At 44.9% G+C, this 15,850-nt stretch overlaps 1 protein-coding gene across 1 annotated transcript in view; it reads left to right on the forward strand.

The window, feature by feature from the left end:
- CACNA1B (calcium voltage-gated channel subunit alpha1 B) overlaps positions 1-15,850 on the forward strand; it is a 257,782-nt gene that overhangs the window by 188,193 nt on the left and 53,739 nt on the right. The window contains exons 30-33 of the mRNA XM_036750823.1: positions 954-1,118; positions 2,115-2,225; positions 5,572-5,655; positions 11,414-11,419. Coding sequence (XP_036606718.1) covers positions 954-1,118; positions 2,115-2,225; positions 5,572-5,655; positions 11,414-11,419 — 366 coding nt within the window. The remainder of the gene's footprint in view (positions 1-953; positions 1,119-2,114; positions 2,226-5,571; positions 5,656-11,413; positions 11,420-15,850) is intronic.

Consider the following 15,850-nt stretch of genomic DNA (forward strand, 5'->3'; position numbering starts at 1 on the left):
AGTTCTAGAATTTGTTCAGAACCATTTTTATAGGTGTTTGGAGGGACCTGGGTGGGAGCTCATGCAAGTCCCTGCTTTCCAGCTGCCATCTTGGCTCCGCCCTTTTACCTCTTTTTTTAAAGGCAGAAGCATAAAGCAAATTGGCCATGCCTTGGGTAGCACTGGCTTAAGTTATCATAGCCCTGACCCAGGTGCTCATAGTCCCCTGGGGGAAGGGATCTTTTTGGTCATGGAAAGACTTAATGGTCCCTCTCACTTCTGACTGTAAACTCTATGATCCAAGTTTGACTCAGAACATTTAGTGGATCCTGGGACTTCTCCACTCCCTGGAAGTCATCCAGTTTCAGACCCATTCTGCTTGAACAGTTGTAGACTGTACAGGTTCCAGCTTATGTGTGATTGGCAACCTGGACATTTATGCTGAGGTATAGGGGACATAGAGCTGCCACTGCCACCGCAGGAATAGCAATATGGTATAGAAAGAACACTGGTATGGAAGTCAGAGGGCATGATTTCAAGTTCCTGCTCTTCTATTACTTGGACAAGATCACATGGGTGGTGAGTGAAACTGGGCAAATCACTTCGCTCTCTGAGCTTCAATGATGATAAAAATACTTGCACCACTAGCCACATGGGTGGTTATGAGGTTAAAAAGATAATGTAACAGTAATTGTACAAAAATATACAGTTTGTAAATAAACTGTAAAACACTGTATCATTTTCATTACTACAAGGGGGCACTTTTCATGAGGAAAAAGGCAATAGAGTTCTTCTGGGAAGCCCAGTGGTCAGGCCCCTTCAGGTCTTTGCTGCCAACAGTCTCGAGGGATAAGGGCATCAGACATGCTAGGAAAGGCTTTTACTTCTCTCTCTTCACCTTTTCAGAGGAGATGCGCTTCCCTTTGCCACTGGCTCCTCCAAGCTCACTGTGCTGTCCCCCTCTCTCCCTGCAGAGGGCTTGCATAGACTTTGCCATCAGTGCCAAGCCCCTGACCCGTTACATGCCTCAGAACAAGCAGTCCTTCCAGTACAAGACGTGGACGTTTGTGGTGTCCCCGCCCTTTGAGTATTTCATCATGGCCATGATTGCCCTCAACACGGCTGTCCTGATGATGAAGGTGAGTAGTCTCACATCACTAGGGCATATGCTGCTCTTGATGCTGGCCCAGCTTGGGGCAGGTGACACTCTAAAGCTAAGTAGGAAATGAGGATCCCCCTAGGAAGAGTGGTGGTGGAATCCCAGCCCCTGCTGCCATATTAAAGGGAAATTCAATTCTATTCAATAGATATTCATTGAGTGCTTACCTTGTGTGAAGTATGGTAAGGAAAATGATTATTTTACCTCAATTGTCTCAGCGTTGATGACTTAGCCCCTTTGCTCTGTTAGTGTGGATTGGCTGCTTCAGCAAACTATGGTATGGTTGAAAAAACTCTAGATTTGGAGTCAGAGGGTCTGAAATCGAATCCTTATTCTACCCCTAATGATGGGTGTGACCTTCAGCAAGTCACTTCCCCTTTCTGGATCTTAGTTGCCCTCTCTGTAAACTGAGAGAATTGGATTAGATCAGAGGTTGATAAACCATGAGCATGGACCTGTTTTTATCCAACCTGTGAGCTGAGAATGTTTTTTTCATTTTAATATAAATGAGCCACATTTGGCCCTTGGGCTGTGCTTTGCTGACCCCTAGGCTAGATGGTGCTGCTTCATGGTGCAGTGGATAGAGTGCTATGCCTAGAGTTGGGAATTCATTTTCATGTGTTCAAATCCTGCCTCAAACACTTACTAGCTGTGTGACCCTGGGCAAGTCACTTAGCCCTATTTGCCTCAGTTTCCTCATTTGTAAAATGAGCTGGAAAAGGAAATAACAAGCCACTCTAGTATCTTTGCCAAGAAAACCCTAAATGGGGTCACAAAGTGTTTGATATAACTGAAAAAAACAACTAAACAGCAACAAAAGACTAGATGGTCTCTGAAATCCTTTCCTGCTCTAGCTCTTTGATCCTATGATTCTAAGAACCTCACTAGTGGCTGAAAGCCCAGGCAAGTTAGCTTTTTATCATGTGCTATATGTGTCCCTTTTAATATTTAGCCCTCTCTTTCCTCTCCTGGCTAGTTCTATGGCGCCCCCTATGAGTATGAAATGATGCTGAAGGGCTTGAACATTGTATTCACTTCGATGTTCTCTATGGAGTGTGTACTGAAGATCATCGCCTTTGGGGTGCTGGTATGTTGTCTGTCCATCTCCTTCAACTGAATAATTCCTAAGAGCATGCTAAGTACAAGGGCCTCGTGAGTACTCAGTGCTGGGAATAAAGGGGAGAAACATGAGGCAGTCTGTGTCCTTAAGGAGCTTATAGTCTTACTTATTTACAAACTGGTAAATTAGGAAGAGGATGGGATTTGACACCAGAGTCCCTGGGTTCAAATCCCAGCCCTGCTACTTACTACTTATATAATTTTGTCCAAGTTACTCAGATTCTTTGAGCCTCTGTTTCATCATCTCTAAGATGAAGACGTTAGACTAGATGACCTCTAAGGTCCCCTCAAGTTCTAAATCTATTATCTTGTGATACTTAGTAGCATGTGATAAGGACAAAGATCCAGGCAAAGAGAGATCCAGGCAAAACGCTCTAAGAAATTTGTGGAAGAGGAGATCACTTTCAATTGAGGAATCAAGGAAGGATTTGTAAAGGAGGTGGCAGGTGCCTGCCCTGGGTATTTGAACAGGTAAAAAATGTGAAGGGAGGGCATTCTGGAGGAAGGGATGGCCTTCATGGAGGTACAGGAATGGTGGGGTTTAAGGAGCTCATAGTAGAGATGTAGAGGTAGAGAGTGTAGACTCTAAAAGTTTAGCATGGAAGGGGTGGTGAGAGATCTACAATGATAGCTTGAGGTGTTAAGAAAGTAAGACATGGTCTATTCTTAGGATAGGAGAGCAAGACTTTTTTTACCAGCAGGAAAAGAGACATTGGAGAAGTTGAGAGAGAGACAAAGATTCAGAGAGAGAGAGAGAGAGAGAGACAGACAGACAGACAGACAGAGACACAGAGACAGAGGCAGAGAGACAGAAAGAGAGGGAGAGGGAGAGGAGAGGAGAGGAGAGAGAGAGACAAAGAGAGAAGAGGAGGGGAGCGAGAGAGAGACAGAGACAGAGAGAAGAAGAAGAAGAAGAAGAAGAAGAAGAAGAAGAAGAAGAAGAAGAAGAAAGGAAAGAGACAAAGAGAAGAGAAATAGAGAGAGACAGAGAAAGATACGAGAAAGAGGGAGAGGAAGGAAAGGGAGGGAACAGAAGAGGAAAAGGGAGAGAGAGGCAGATAGAGACACAGATCCTAGAGTAGATTCAAAAGGATGGGATCAGCATCACAAGTACAAGTGTTGTGTCTAATTAGGAAGAGGGTCATTAATCCTCTGAGACTGAGGAAAAGGAGGCAAGGATGGGTGAGGACAAGAAGAGGAGAAACAAGGGGATTTGCAATAGATGGCTTCAAAACATTTCAGTGAAGCAGGACTCGAGGTCAGCCATGAGAGAAGGGGACAAAGGCAGAGTCCTGGGTTCTGAAGGGAAACAGAAGATGGTCTGAAATAGTCACTGTGCGGTGTTTGATAGGTAGTCATTCTGCCAGGATTAAAAAGATTTCTGTACTGCAGTGAAGCCCAGTTGAGTTCAGATAGCATGAATTTGTAGTGGATGCAGGCTGCAAAGTTTTGTGACTCCTAACAGTAGCTAGGTAGCAAAAGCAAATAAGGTGAACCAGGTTTGGAAGTTAGCAAGGACAGTAGAAGGACAAAGGGGCAAGGAGTTTAAGGGGGAGAATTGCTTATACTATCTGACTTAAAAGATTGATATGTGAAAGAAGAGATTTGCATTGAAAGAGAGGATGGTGAATTGGGAAAAAGGGTACTGGTAGGGATTGAGGAGAAGGAGGTCACAAGGTGGGTAAAAAACAGGTTTAAGAGGAATGAGGCAGTAGGGTGGGAGGAGGAAAAGAGTGTGATCACAAAAGGGAATTCCAGAGACCAGATCTTAGAGGTGGAGCCATCTAGAGGTGATGGGGAGGACTAAGGTGCAACCACTGAGACCAAATGTCTCCTGGCATTGAGGAGGCTATTAGGAGGCCAGGATGTTAGAAGGGCCATTGACATGAATGTTGAAGTCACCTCGGACAATGGCAGGGGCTATGGAGAATATCAATCCAGGTGCTGGTCACTAAGGTGGGAGGGTGTCCAAAAAGTCAGTAGGGGACAGCGATCAGGATCTGAACTGGGTGATACCATTGGATGGTGTGACTTCAGAGGGAGTGATAATAAAAGCCAGTGAGCACTGGGTATCAAGGAAAGCTAAAGAGCATGCTGACTCTTCCTCTTGGTCCTGGGAGTGCTGGATCATGGAAAAGATCTGCCACTCTGGAGGTTGGTGGTGAACTTGAAATCCCCTGGTCTTTGCTAACCAGCCAGCATGGGTTCTTCAATGCTCCTTATAGCAAGCTCAAACAAGAGCCATGTGGCTTAGCTGCAGGTAGAGGAGAGTTTTCCCTCATTTCTCACCCCACCCCTGTTTCTTGAACCTCTCAGAAGAGCCTGAGTTGTCAGCATGGGGCAAAGGAGCCAGAAGCGGGGGAGGGGGGCGGTCCTGGAGCATGTGGGGGCCTGTCTGTGATTGCAGCATAGTTCTTCTCATGACCAGGCCAGGGATTTCTCCCCAAAATGTGGATATTTTAATGCTGGCATATGGTTGATCAAGTAACAAAGGAAACCATGGCCTTCCTAACATATTAGAATTTAAGGTTTGAGGAGAAGCTTGGGATGATCCCTGGGAAGCCTCAGTTGATGAGATACTTTTGTCTAAATACCCATCCTCAATGGGTAAGTCCAACCATTAAATTAAGACCCTCCTCTTGGGTCAACTAGTGGGTAGAGTGCTTGGCCTGAAGTCAGGAAAATTCATCTTCCTGAATTCAAATCTGGCCTCAGAAATTTACTAGCTGTGTCACCCTGGGCAAGTCATTTAACCCTGTTTTCCTCAGTTTCCTCATCTGTAAAATGAGCTGGAGAAGGAAATGGCAAACCACTCCAGGATCTCTGCCAAGAAAACCCCAAACAGGGTCGCAAGGAGTCATACAGGACTAAAATGACTGAACAGGCTCTTAGGCCATTGTCTACCAGGGTTGAATTTGTTTAGCTAGTTGGGATTGTGTTTATGGATATATACACAATTGTCTCTAGTCAGGGGACCTTGGCCACATAAACGTGTGACTTGTGGCTCCTAATGTCCACGTGATAATGTCAGCCATACTCATTCTATTTGAAATCTGGGAATGCCCTAGTAACAACAAAAAAGCCTGTCTTTCTTGGCAGTCAGGTGTAGACTCTGATCAGTTTCTGGTTTGTACCCCTGGCTAACACATTTAACAATGAATGACTCACTGTGGTCATCTAGAGGAGATTGAGTTCATGGTTTTGTCAGTTCCTTGCCCCCTACTCCTATCCCAATATTACTTCCTCTAGTTCCCATTTCATTATGTAGTTTCACCATCAGTCAGACGATATTTCCTGTCCTTTTTTTCTCCTAGAATTATTTCAGAGATGCCTGGAATGTTTTTGATTTTGTAACAGTATTGGGAAGTATTACTGATATTTTAGTAACAGAGATTGCGGTAAGTATTATTTCTTTTCCCTTCGTCATTGTCAGAAAAAAAATATTTCCATACCAAATGTGTTCTTCTCATTCCTCCTAGAGGCATCTCCAGGATTGGCTGTTGCTTCCTCTTCTAGAGAGGACCAGCACCCACCTGGAGCTCTTCCTTTTCAGGGAGATTAGGGCTGATTTCCCTTAAGAGGAATCAGGAGTGGGAAGTTATGCTCCAGCTTAGCCAAACAGACTCCTAAATGGGGGTGTATATAGGCTGGTAACAATGAACTAGAGAGCCGAGTGGGAGATTGGTGAATTTGATCGGTGTATAAGTCACAGCAGAGGGGATTCCCATACTTGAGGGATTAACTGGGATTGTCGAAGGGCTGAGTGGTGCAGTGGAGAGCTGTGAGTGGACCAAAGACTTTTCAGCATCCACAGGTGTAAGGGAAGCTGAGATGCAAGAAAACAGTTAAGGCAGAGTCCCATAGTGACTGCCATTTGTACCTCCCAGAAGGAAGGAAAAGTCTCAGATCTCCTTCAGCAACAGCTGAAGTCTAAGAGGGAAATCTGGTCAATGAATCAAACGCTAGGCCTGAGCAAAGGGTCACATGAATGCTGGCTCAGGGAACCTTCAGTGGTTATTGGTAGCCATCTCCAGCCTTATGAAGGGACCAGTGGCTCTCTTAGCCTTATGTCCTTTAGCCTCTGAAAGCCTGTTTGAGTGGGCTTTGACTGGGTAAACAAAGGAAAGTTGTAGACACTAGGCCAGTGGGAAGGCGGTACCTGTTTCCCAGAACCTGGGCTGGCTACATCAGTAGGTGGCAGCAGACACTGTGGCAACTCTTCTTCTCCCCTAACTGTCTCCTCTCCAAACTTCCTGATGTCAGAATGTTACTCTGACTTAAGTCTTTGCTCCCTATGAAAATGTAAGTACTTCTGGAAAAATCTCCATATGGGACCTTTTGGGTCATTTACACCTTAGTGTGATTGAGTTGGTGTGATTGGTCCCTGAAAGAAGGTTTTATTAGGGTCTGAGTATGGGAATCATCTGAGGACACTCAAGGAAGATAAGAGTACGGAGAGGAGTAGGAATGGAGATGAGGAGGATCTAAGACAGAAACTTCACTGACCCCTGCCATGCTGCTTGAGTCTTGGGAAGAGTGACCAGGAGCTTAGCCCAGATCTGGGTTTAGAAGGGACATTTTAAGCAGGACGACCTATTGGATTCCCCTCTGGCCTGTGCCCATAAATCTAAGAATCACAGAATCTTAGAGTTGGAAGGCACCTCAGCTACCATTTAATCCAGTCCATACCAAAAGAAATCCCCACTACAATATGCCCAACAAATGGTCATCCCTCTTCCACTCTAAGACATCCAGTGAGGAGCTCACACTCTGAGCCCCCTAGCCATAGCTGATCCTATTTCTAGACAGCTTTAATTACTGTGAAGTCTTTCCTGGCATCAAATCCATATTCGCCTCTTTGCAGTTTCTGCCCTTTCCCTCTGGTTCTGTCACCTGGGGCCGAAGCAGAACAAGTCTAATGCTCCTTCTTAGTGATAGCACTTCAGATACTTGAAGTCTTATCAGTTGGAGAATGAAGGTTCCCAAACAGCTTCTACCACAAGAGCAGGGCTTTTTGGACCCCATGGGATTGACTCTTTGCTGCACTTCACTTTGATGGTGTGTGCACAGTCTTAGTTTCCTGTGGTAGCCATAGGTGCTGAGGGTCTAAGTATCTGTCCAGAAATGCTTTTCTTAACTTTGTTGCTTCCTGCCTCTCTAGGGTACTCACTTTTTTTTCTTTGACTTTTTTCCCTTTGACCTTTCTCCATGTTGGCAATTTGGGACTTCTCCAATGGGAGGTCAGCTGCTATACTCAGTACTCCAGAGGCTCTATAGGTTATCCTTGTTGGTGATTGTTCCTACTAGTACTGTAGTTCACAAGTCTTCACCAATGCATTTTCCCATTAATAAATCAATCACTAAAACATTTAAAATGTTATCTAAAATATTTATTGAAAATGCAAAGCAAATACATAATATTTATATAACATTCTACACATAAACCTGAATCACACTCTCCCACAAATGCATATGGTATATATGGAGAGAGCAGGCACAAACTTTGAGTCTTAGGGTACTAAGGCATACACCTAGGAAATTCATGTGGCCAGGATAACTCACGGCTCTGGAATTGAAGACTTCAATGATTATCTTTCTGTTTTGGACAGTGTCCATAAAAGTTTCTTGATGAGCATAGCTTATCTGTTTGAACAAATGCTTCCACTATTAAACTGAGCTGATCCATGCTATGCTGGACTAACACCTCACTAGGCACAGCATCTGAGCTGGACAAAAAGGTCTGCTAGGTTTCTTCTCTAGTGTTCCACCCTGCAAGCTTTTCCTCTCCTTAGTTTGGGTTTGCTCCTTGACAACAACTGTAGTGTCCATCACTTCCAGCTTCAAGCTTTGATGATGCCTTCAGCTAAAGTAGTGTTATACATTTTTTTTTCAGGAAAAGGCTTCAAGTCTTATCCTAATCTTGTCAAAAATCTCCCCAATTCTGCTTCTTTGGCAGGATTCCTCTCTTTCTTCCTTGTTTTCCCACTCAACAATTACAGTATATACAATGCAAAGAAGTAACTTTGGGTTTCTGTTTTTCTCAATAGCAAGTAGGAGTAGGGAGCAAAAGTATATTCTTTCCACTCTTTCTCAGCAAGTCATATATAAATAATGAACAACTGCCCTGTCATGAAATCATTAGTTTCTATCTCAGAACACTCAATCAGATCTATGCCTCAGACAACTGAACTGTCAAAGGCCAACCCCCTTACATCTATAAGGATAGCAATCTCAATGCAAGGACTAGCTTATGTTTATCTACCTTGGGAAACTTTTTCAAACTGTTCATAGTTATTGAAAAGAAAGGTCTTAAGATTCTTTTTAGTAGTCTCCTCTGTACCCAGGCTTAGCAAAATCTGAATAAGAGAGAAGGAGCTTCCATGCCAGGGGAGTTTGTGCTTTAGATCTCTCCCCAACTGTTAGAGAAAAAATCCTTCAGCCTTTTGCTGTTTCTACACTAAGCCAAGTACAATTTTGATCCATTGTTGAGTAATTCTCACCTTCAAGTTTCAATGGTAGATTTTTCTGAGCTATTTATGTAATTAGCTAAAAGAAACACATTGCTTTGCCTACATAGGCATGACTTATTCAGCAAAAAAACAAAATTGAATTCTTCATATCCTGAGGCTTCTGGAGCTACAAGATATGCAAAGAGGTCATCTAGTCCAGCCTTTAGCCTCCAGGGAGACTATAGTTATGAAAGCATGTGCAGGACAGACAATTCCTTATCCACTGCCCTAGTGTACTCACTTCAGCCTTGTAGTCATCCCTAATATCTGTGGAATAGTACTTCCTCTCCTACCCCTATCCTTAATCTGGGCCATGACCCAAGACAAGGGCAACACAAGGCTACTAGGTTCCTGCTATTTGGCTTTTGATTCACTCTTAGCTAAATCATGCAATGGAGAAAGATTATACATCTTCCCCCCTTGTTCTCTATCAGCCTCTGACAGATATAAGGAATCTCAGAATTTGTTGCCTTAGAGCCTCAGAAAAATCAATCTTTTTGCATGTGGAGAAATTCGTGAGCTTCTTTGTCTGACTAGAGGCACACATTTTTCTTGATATCCCCAAGAGACCGGTAGTGTAGAGTAGTGGCAACAACACTGAATTTCGAACACAAAAATCCTGAATTTGAATCCTGCCACTGCCACTTAAGACCCACTTCACCTTTGTCAAAAGTCACTTTACCTTTTTTTCTGGGCCTCCGTTTCCTCATCTTTGAAATGAAAGTATTTGGATAATCTCTAAGGTGTCTTCCAGCACTAAGTCTGTGATCTTCAAAACAATCCATTGCCCAGACAAAGAAAATATGAAGGGACACTGAATTTACTTATCTAAGAAATCCAGGGTTAAAACAAACACCCCCCACCCATTATTTAAAAGAACAGATGGGATGGTTTGGTATAAATTATCAAAAGTGGCTATCAACACTGATCAGGTTCACCAAGTTAAGGGTGTCATTTCCAATGGTTAGAGACATGAAGGCAGTGTCTTCATGATCCTTGTCACCTTCATTCCAAGGGAACCAGTTCCTGATTTCTTCTACAGTCAACATGATGTAAAACCTTTTCTTCTAAGAGCTTGGGGGCACTCAAGACACTTGGACAGATTGGTTCTCTCCTTGGAAATCATGTTTATTTTGAGAAAATGTAGCCACCTCAAACCCTTAGGGGTCAGCTCCATTGACTGCAGGCTCAAGTGGATCTGCCTTGCTGAACAGAAAACAGTGGCTAGTGTCCACATAGGGTGAAGCTAGAGTGATTGGGGTGGGGGTGAGGGGGAGAGGAAGGAGGGGAGTGGTGAGGGGAAGCATAAAATCTTGATGAACAATGCTGATTACAAGCAGATCACAGGGCGAACTTTTGGCTTCTCCCTTTACTCTGGACAGAGATAGCTCTTGTCCCCATGTTCTTTTTTAAGAGTTTGATGCTTCCTAGTATGCACAGTCAAAAATCCACCTTTCCCACTCCACCCCACTTCTGGACATTCTATGTCCTAACCTTGGGTAACACATACAGAGCAGTTGGGAAGATAATTTGGCCCAAATCTGCAGTAAGCATCATCGCTCCAACTATTGAGCAGGTAAGGCCCAACTCTCATATGGCCTTCCTTGGAGTGGGTTGGTCAGCACAAAGGGATGGATAAGCTTCCAAATGAACTGATTCCTCCTTCACTAGGCCTCTGTGAGCCTTCTTGGTTCCCAAGACTGTGGTGTTCTCATGTTGTTCACTGCCTATCCTGCCCGGAATTAGAATAAGTTCCATTTCTGGTAGAACCATGGCCTCCGATGCCTGCTAAGCCCTCTTGTGGAAAGCAGATGGCCAGTCACATTGGTGGTGGATTCTGGGCCTGGTACCCCAAGAGGGAATTAAGTTGGACAACTTGAGCCATGGAAGCTCTGGATACCACCTCAACCCCGGGTATTACCCCTAGTCCCCTGGAGAGCTCCACCATTAATCCCCCTAGCCTTTCTACCCTTACCAAGTAAAGGTCAAACAGATTCACAGTGCTTTTTCTTGGGTCTGCTGTCTGTCAGGCTTCATGTCCTTCATGGAAGTAGTTTTCTTCCTTGGACAAAACCTTGCATGTCATTTTCTTCACCAAATGTGTAACTCAAGCCAGTGAGATCCAGCTGGGCCTACCACCAGAAAAGAAGGGTGTATGAGAGTATATGTGTGTGTGGTTGTTGGGGTCAGCGGGCATATAGAAAAGGGTCTACAAACTAGGATCAAACAGCCATCAGTAAAATTTCTTTACCTAGAAATAAAAATACTCCATGTCTACAAAATGCCTTCAAATCTGCATTACAAAAAGAAATGCAAAGAATTCCCACCCAGTCCCTTGAACTTTAAGGTTGTCAAAGACAGGTTTTGGTAAGATGCATTGTGAGAAGTGAATAATGACCCCCAATCAAATAATCTTCCAGCGAAGTTTTCAGAGTTTGAGTTTTTTACTTGTCCTGATGACTCATTTTCTCTTTTGTTTTCTGTTTTGTTCCTTATTTTCCTTAACCTACCTGCTGAATCACGCCATCCAATCAACATACAATGCGAAAACCCATGTCTCCGTCTGTATGTTGTGCGCCTGCTGCTCAAAATACCCCACTTTGTAAATAATCTTGCCAATGTCCATCCATGAAAACATCACATATAGGAAACGGTTGGTTTCATGAATTTTAACAGTTCTTAAAATTTTCTGCTTTGATTTGATCGTCTTTCTGTTTACTTCCCCCCTCCCCCTTTGGTTCTTTAAATGCAGCATTCCCTTGCACCTGCGAGGCTCAATATGTGTGTGTCTTGCGCTGTTGTCCTGGACCCAGCTGGCTTCCTCGTGTCTTCTCTCTCTCTCTCTCTCTCTCTCTCTCTCTCTCTCTCTCTGGCTTGTTGGGCCTTAAAGCTCAGCAGAAGCTCCCAGCAGGCACGGGGCTTTCGGCAGCAGCTATGCGCCTTGCTGCCTCTTTTAGAAAGGATGCCGGGAAACAACCACAGGCATTATTTTGGTCTAGACAGTGTCTAGGTAGGGGGTGGGTAGAGTTCAGCTGGCCCCTGGAATTGGAAAGGGCTCAGCTCCTGGGAAAGACCTCAGTTGCTGAAGACTGGCTCTGGACCAGTCTGCTCAGCCCTCACCATCCTGGTTGTTGTACGCAGCCTAGCCAGGAGGGCAGCTTTGTTCTGCCCTGCGCATTTCTGTTGCACAATTGCTGTCACCTCCTTAGATTGTGCTCTACTCTCTCCTCCCAGCTTGGCCACAGGATCTTTCACTTCCACTTTGCCCAGAAACAGAAAACAGAACTCCAGGAAAGGTAAAATAGGAAATGCTGTGCACCAGCCATTCCTGAACTGAAGCTTCTTGGAAGCATTGCTGGAAATGTCCAGTATGTCAGAGTATCAGCAGAGACTTCTCTGGGAATAGAAACCATAAGCAAGGCTGCTGTGATTCAGATGAATTGTACTGGACTGCATCTGATGTTACAGCATTGTATTGCTTTCTACCTGTGCCGGCCTATATTACTCGTGGGGGCTCGGCAGCCACATGAGGCATGACCTGGACCAGCAGCACCACGGTAGTCACCAACCCCCTAGAGTTATCATACAAGGGAGGGGATCCAAAGCCAAGCCACCAGCTTTCATACCTCTCATGATTCTTCTTTGGCCTCTCTTGATCTTTTCGATGTGAATTTAGCAGTCATCAACAAATACAGGCATTTCAACATACAAAGAACAAGAAAGAAGACTGTATAAGAAACTGGAAGGGAGTCACAAATAGCAACTGTGGCACTTGATCTTTTCAGGACTCTGCCCAAGTGATCTCTGCTCCAAGTAACACACTTTGTCCCATCACTTTTCACCCCATAATAACCCATCTTTGACCCCACCAAACTTCATATGCTTCTCCATAGCCTGCAGTTGCTTACTCCTCCCCCCTCCCTCTGGCTGGTTAATTGGTTCTGGGAAAGACAACATCTGTGTGGTCCCTAAGAACTCCCAGTCTCTTGCCACAGAACTTGGAACACAAAGTTGGACTGAGCTCATTCATGGGCCTGTGACTGTGGAAATTTCAGATGCTTGGACCGAGAGTAGCATTGGAGACACTGATGTCATGCCCCAGGATTGGGGTGTTTTCCTAAATCATTCCAGGAACCAGAGACACATTGCATAGAATGAATATGACTTTGACCCTGGCTGGATGGCCAGAGCTTGGAGGCATTGGAGTGCAGGATTACTGTGACCTGGGAGAACCGTGTTTCTTTGTGCATGTGTGTATGTGTGTGTGTGGCAGGGCAGAGACAAAGGCAAAGAATAGAGGATTGCTAAAATGGAGAAATAATTATAGTTTTGAAAAAAGATACCTTAATGCCATGCTGGGCAGGATCCTGAGGCCAAGAATATACCCTTCTCGGTCTCAGTAATAAATTTTCAAATGAAAAAATTAGTTCACAAATCTTTAATGAATATACATCATGCAGAGGACCCTATGCTTGATTTGCTATGGGGGAAACAGATGAACAATTCAGTTAGAATCAATAAACAGTTTATTAAGTGACTGCTATGAGTTAACCACTGTTTGGTACTAGGGAGACCAGATAGAAATCTAGACCTGTGATTTCATTGGTATAGGGAGCTCCCAAGTGATAAGACTTCCTCTATCAATGCAGGTCAGCACCTTCTCTGTAACGTACGGCCTTAGAAAGTTGTGTAGGGCACAGAGAGTTTGCTTAAGGTCACACAACCAGTGTGGGTTAAGAAGTGGGCCTGCAACTTTGGTCTTTCTAACTCCTAGGCCTGCTCTATCTGCTATACAACACTAACTCTTACTGGAAATACCAGAATAAAAAGAAAAGACACAATTCCTACTCACAAGGTACATGTATTCTCTGAGGAGAGGAGAATACAACATGTAGATAGAATAAGTATATAATACACGATATTATATGATGTAGGCAAAGAAGAGGTTCAGATGAGCTAGGGAGTGCATTGCAGTCAAAGATGGGAAATAGCATATGAAGTGGTCCATTTTGGTCGGAATATAGGGTATGTGAAGGAGAATGATGTGAAAATAGGCCCAAACTGGTCGGAGCCAGTTTATGGAGGGCCTTAAATGTCAGAGGCACCGGAAACATGGAAGGTTTTGGAGCAGACAAGTGACATCATCAGACCTGTGCCTTAGGAAGGTTCCTTTAGCAGCTCTGTGAAGGATGGGTGGAGAGGCAAGAGACTGGAGGCTGAGAAACCATTTGGGAGACTATTGTAGTAATCTAGGTGAGAGGCGATAAGGACCTAAACTGAGGCAGGGAGTGAAGGGAAAAGAGAGGATGGGTACAAGGGGTGTCCTAAAGGTAGATTTGACAGAACTCGGAAGACAAGGAGTCAGAGGCATCTCTTAGAAGCCCTGGTTGCCTTCAAAGCTCAGCTAAAGCCCTTACATGAAGCCTTTCCTCCTTCCTTCTCTGTTGCTAATGCCGCTGTACATATTTATGTATTCACACATTATCCTCTCTGAAAGAGTGTAAGCTCCTTAAGGCGGGGATTGTTTCATTTTTGCTTTCCTATCCAAGGCACTTAGCAGCCCCTAACACGTTGTAGGTAAGTTGATTAGAGGCTTCAAGCCTGGGTGACTGCCCACTTTGTGAGTGCCTACTATATTGGAGACCTTATGCTCAGATGTGCTATGGGAAAGGCAGGTGGCAGGGCCCCCTCCCATGTGGATCAGCTCCTTCACTAACGGCATTTCAGCAGGAGAGTTTTTGTCTCCAAATCCCCACCTTTACCTTAGTACTGGAAGAGGCCCTTTCCAAATAGCATTCTGGAAATCAATCAACCAACAAGCATTTATTACTCAACCAACAAGCATCTGTTAAGCAGAATTGCAGTTGGCATTTGCCAGGCAGCTGAGCCAAGTGCTGGGTAAATTAAGTGCTAAGTGCTGGGTAAAGTAGCCCTCTGCCCTCAGGGAGCTTACGTTCTAATGGAGGAGACCACAGTTCTACGTAGAAGAACACGTAATACACAGATCGGTTGCAAGGTAACCTTGGATGGCTATGGAAAGCTTTAATTTGACCAGCAACCAACAGAAATGGACAACCCCAGGAGCAATCTGTGCCCTGAGGATACTGCTCTGGAGCTGGAAGCCTGGTCCCTAATTTTCTTTTCACCTCAGCATCTTTCCTGAAGATTCTGCACAGTATGAGCACCCTGAGGAGGAAAGCCCACCTTGCATCTCTGTGTAGCCCTGTCAGGTCATCATGGCTGCTTCCTTTCCCAGGAATGAAGTCCACAGGCAGCCAAGGCCCCATACCTTCCTGGGTTTGCACCATAGTGCATCAGACACGGGCCTGCCTCATTCCGAGGGAAGCTCTGATGCTGCTGCAGGTGGAAAACCATCCTCATCCCAAAGCCAAGAAAGGAAGTCCCATCAGCGGCTTGTAACCATTGGATGGAGATACTCTTGTGCAACAGAAAACAATCAGGCAGATGGAGAGCATTCATCTAAGTGACTCAGTGGGCAGCCAGGGGACCTGTGGAATACTGCCCTGGTGTTTCCCTGCCATCCTGCATGTGTGCAGTTTGGAAAACTGCTAAATCAGCTATGGATTGGAGGGAGATGCCCCAGCGCCCAGCAGTGGGTACCTAGGCAGTGCTTCTCCCCCAGCCCCAGGCTTCAGGGGCAGCTCCCTCCATAACTCCCTACCTTCTCTCCAGTTAGACTCTCCTGGGCTGCCTCAGGGGCCCCTGGGGAGTCTGAGCTTTGAGGTCTTGGCCTAAGGGGAAAAGGAGCAAAAACTAGGCTGTGACAGAAGTTTGGGGAAGTTGAGTTCAGGCAGAAGCTCAGTAATCAGGGTAAGCTTTCACTCTCTTGACTGTGTCTTCTCCCTAACCCCTTCCCTTTCCTCCTCTCACAGAAAATAATTTCCTGGTGGGCTTATCTTTGAGGAATGGCTAATTTGGGGCGTGGTGGTTCTGCCTTTTGGCTGCTACCAGATTTCAAATTTGCTGGAAGGATGATGAGATGCTAGATGGGTCCCACTGGCTTGGGGCAGGCATGTTGGTATGAAACCCTGAAAGAGGGACCTCACTGCAGCCTCTTCCCACT

This window comes from Trichosurus vulpecula, chromosome 3 (assembly GCF_011100635.1).
Source record: "Trichosurus vulpecula isolate mTriVul1 chromosome 3, mTriVul1.pri, whole genome shotgun sequence".
Classification (NCBI taxonomy): Eukaryota; Metazoa; Chordata; class Mammalia; order Diprotodontia; family Phalangeridae; genus Trichosurus; species Trichosurus vulpecula.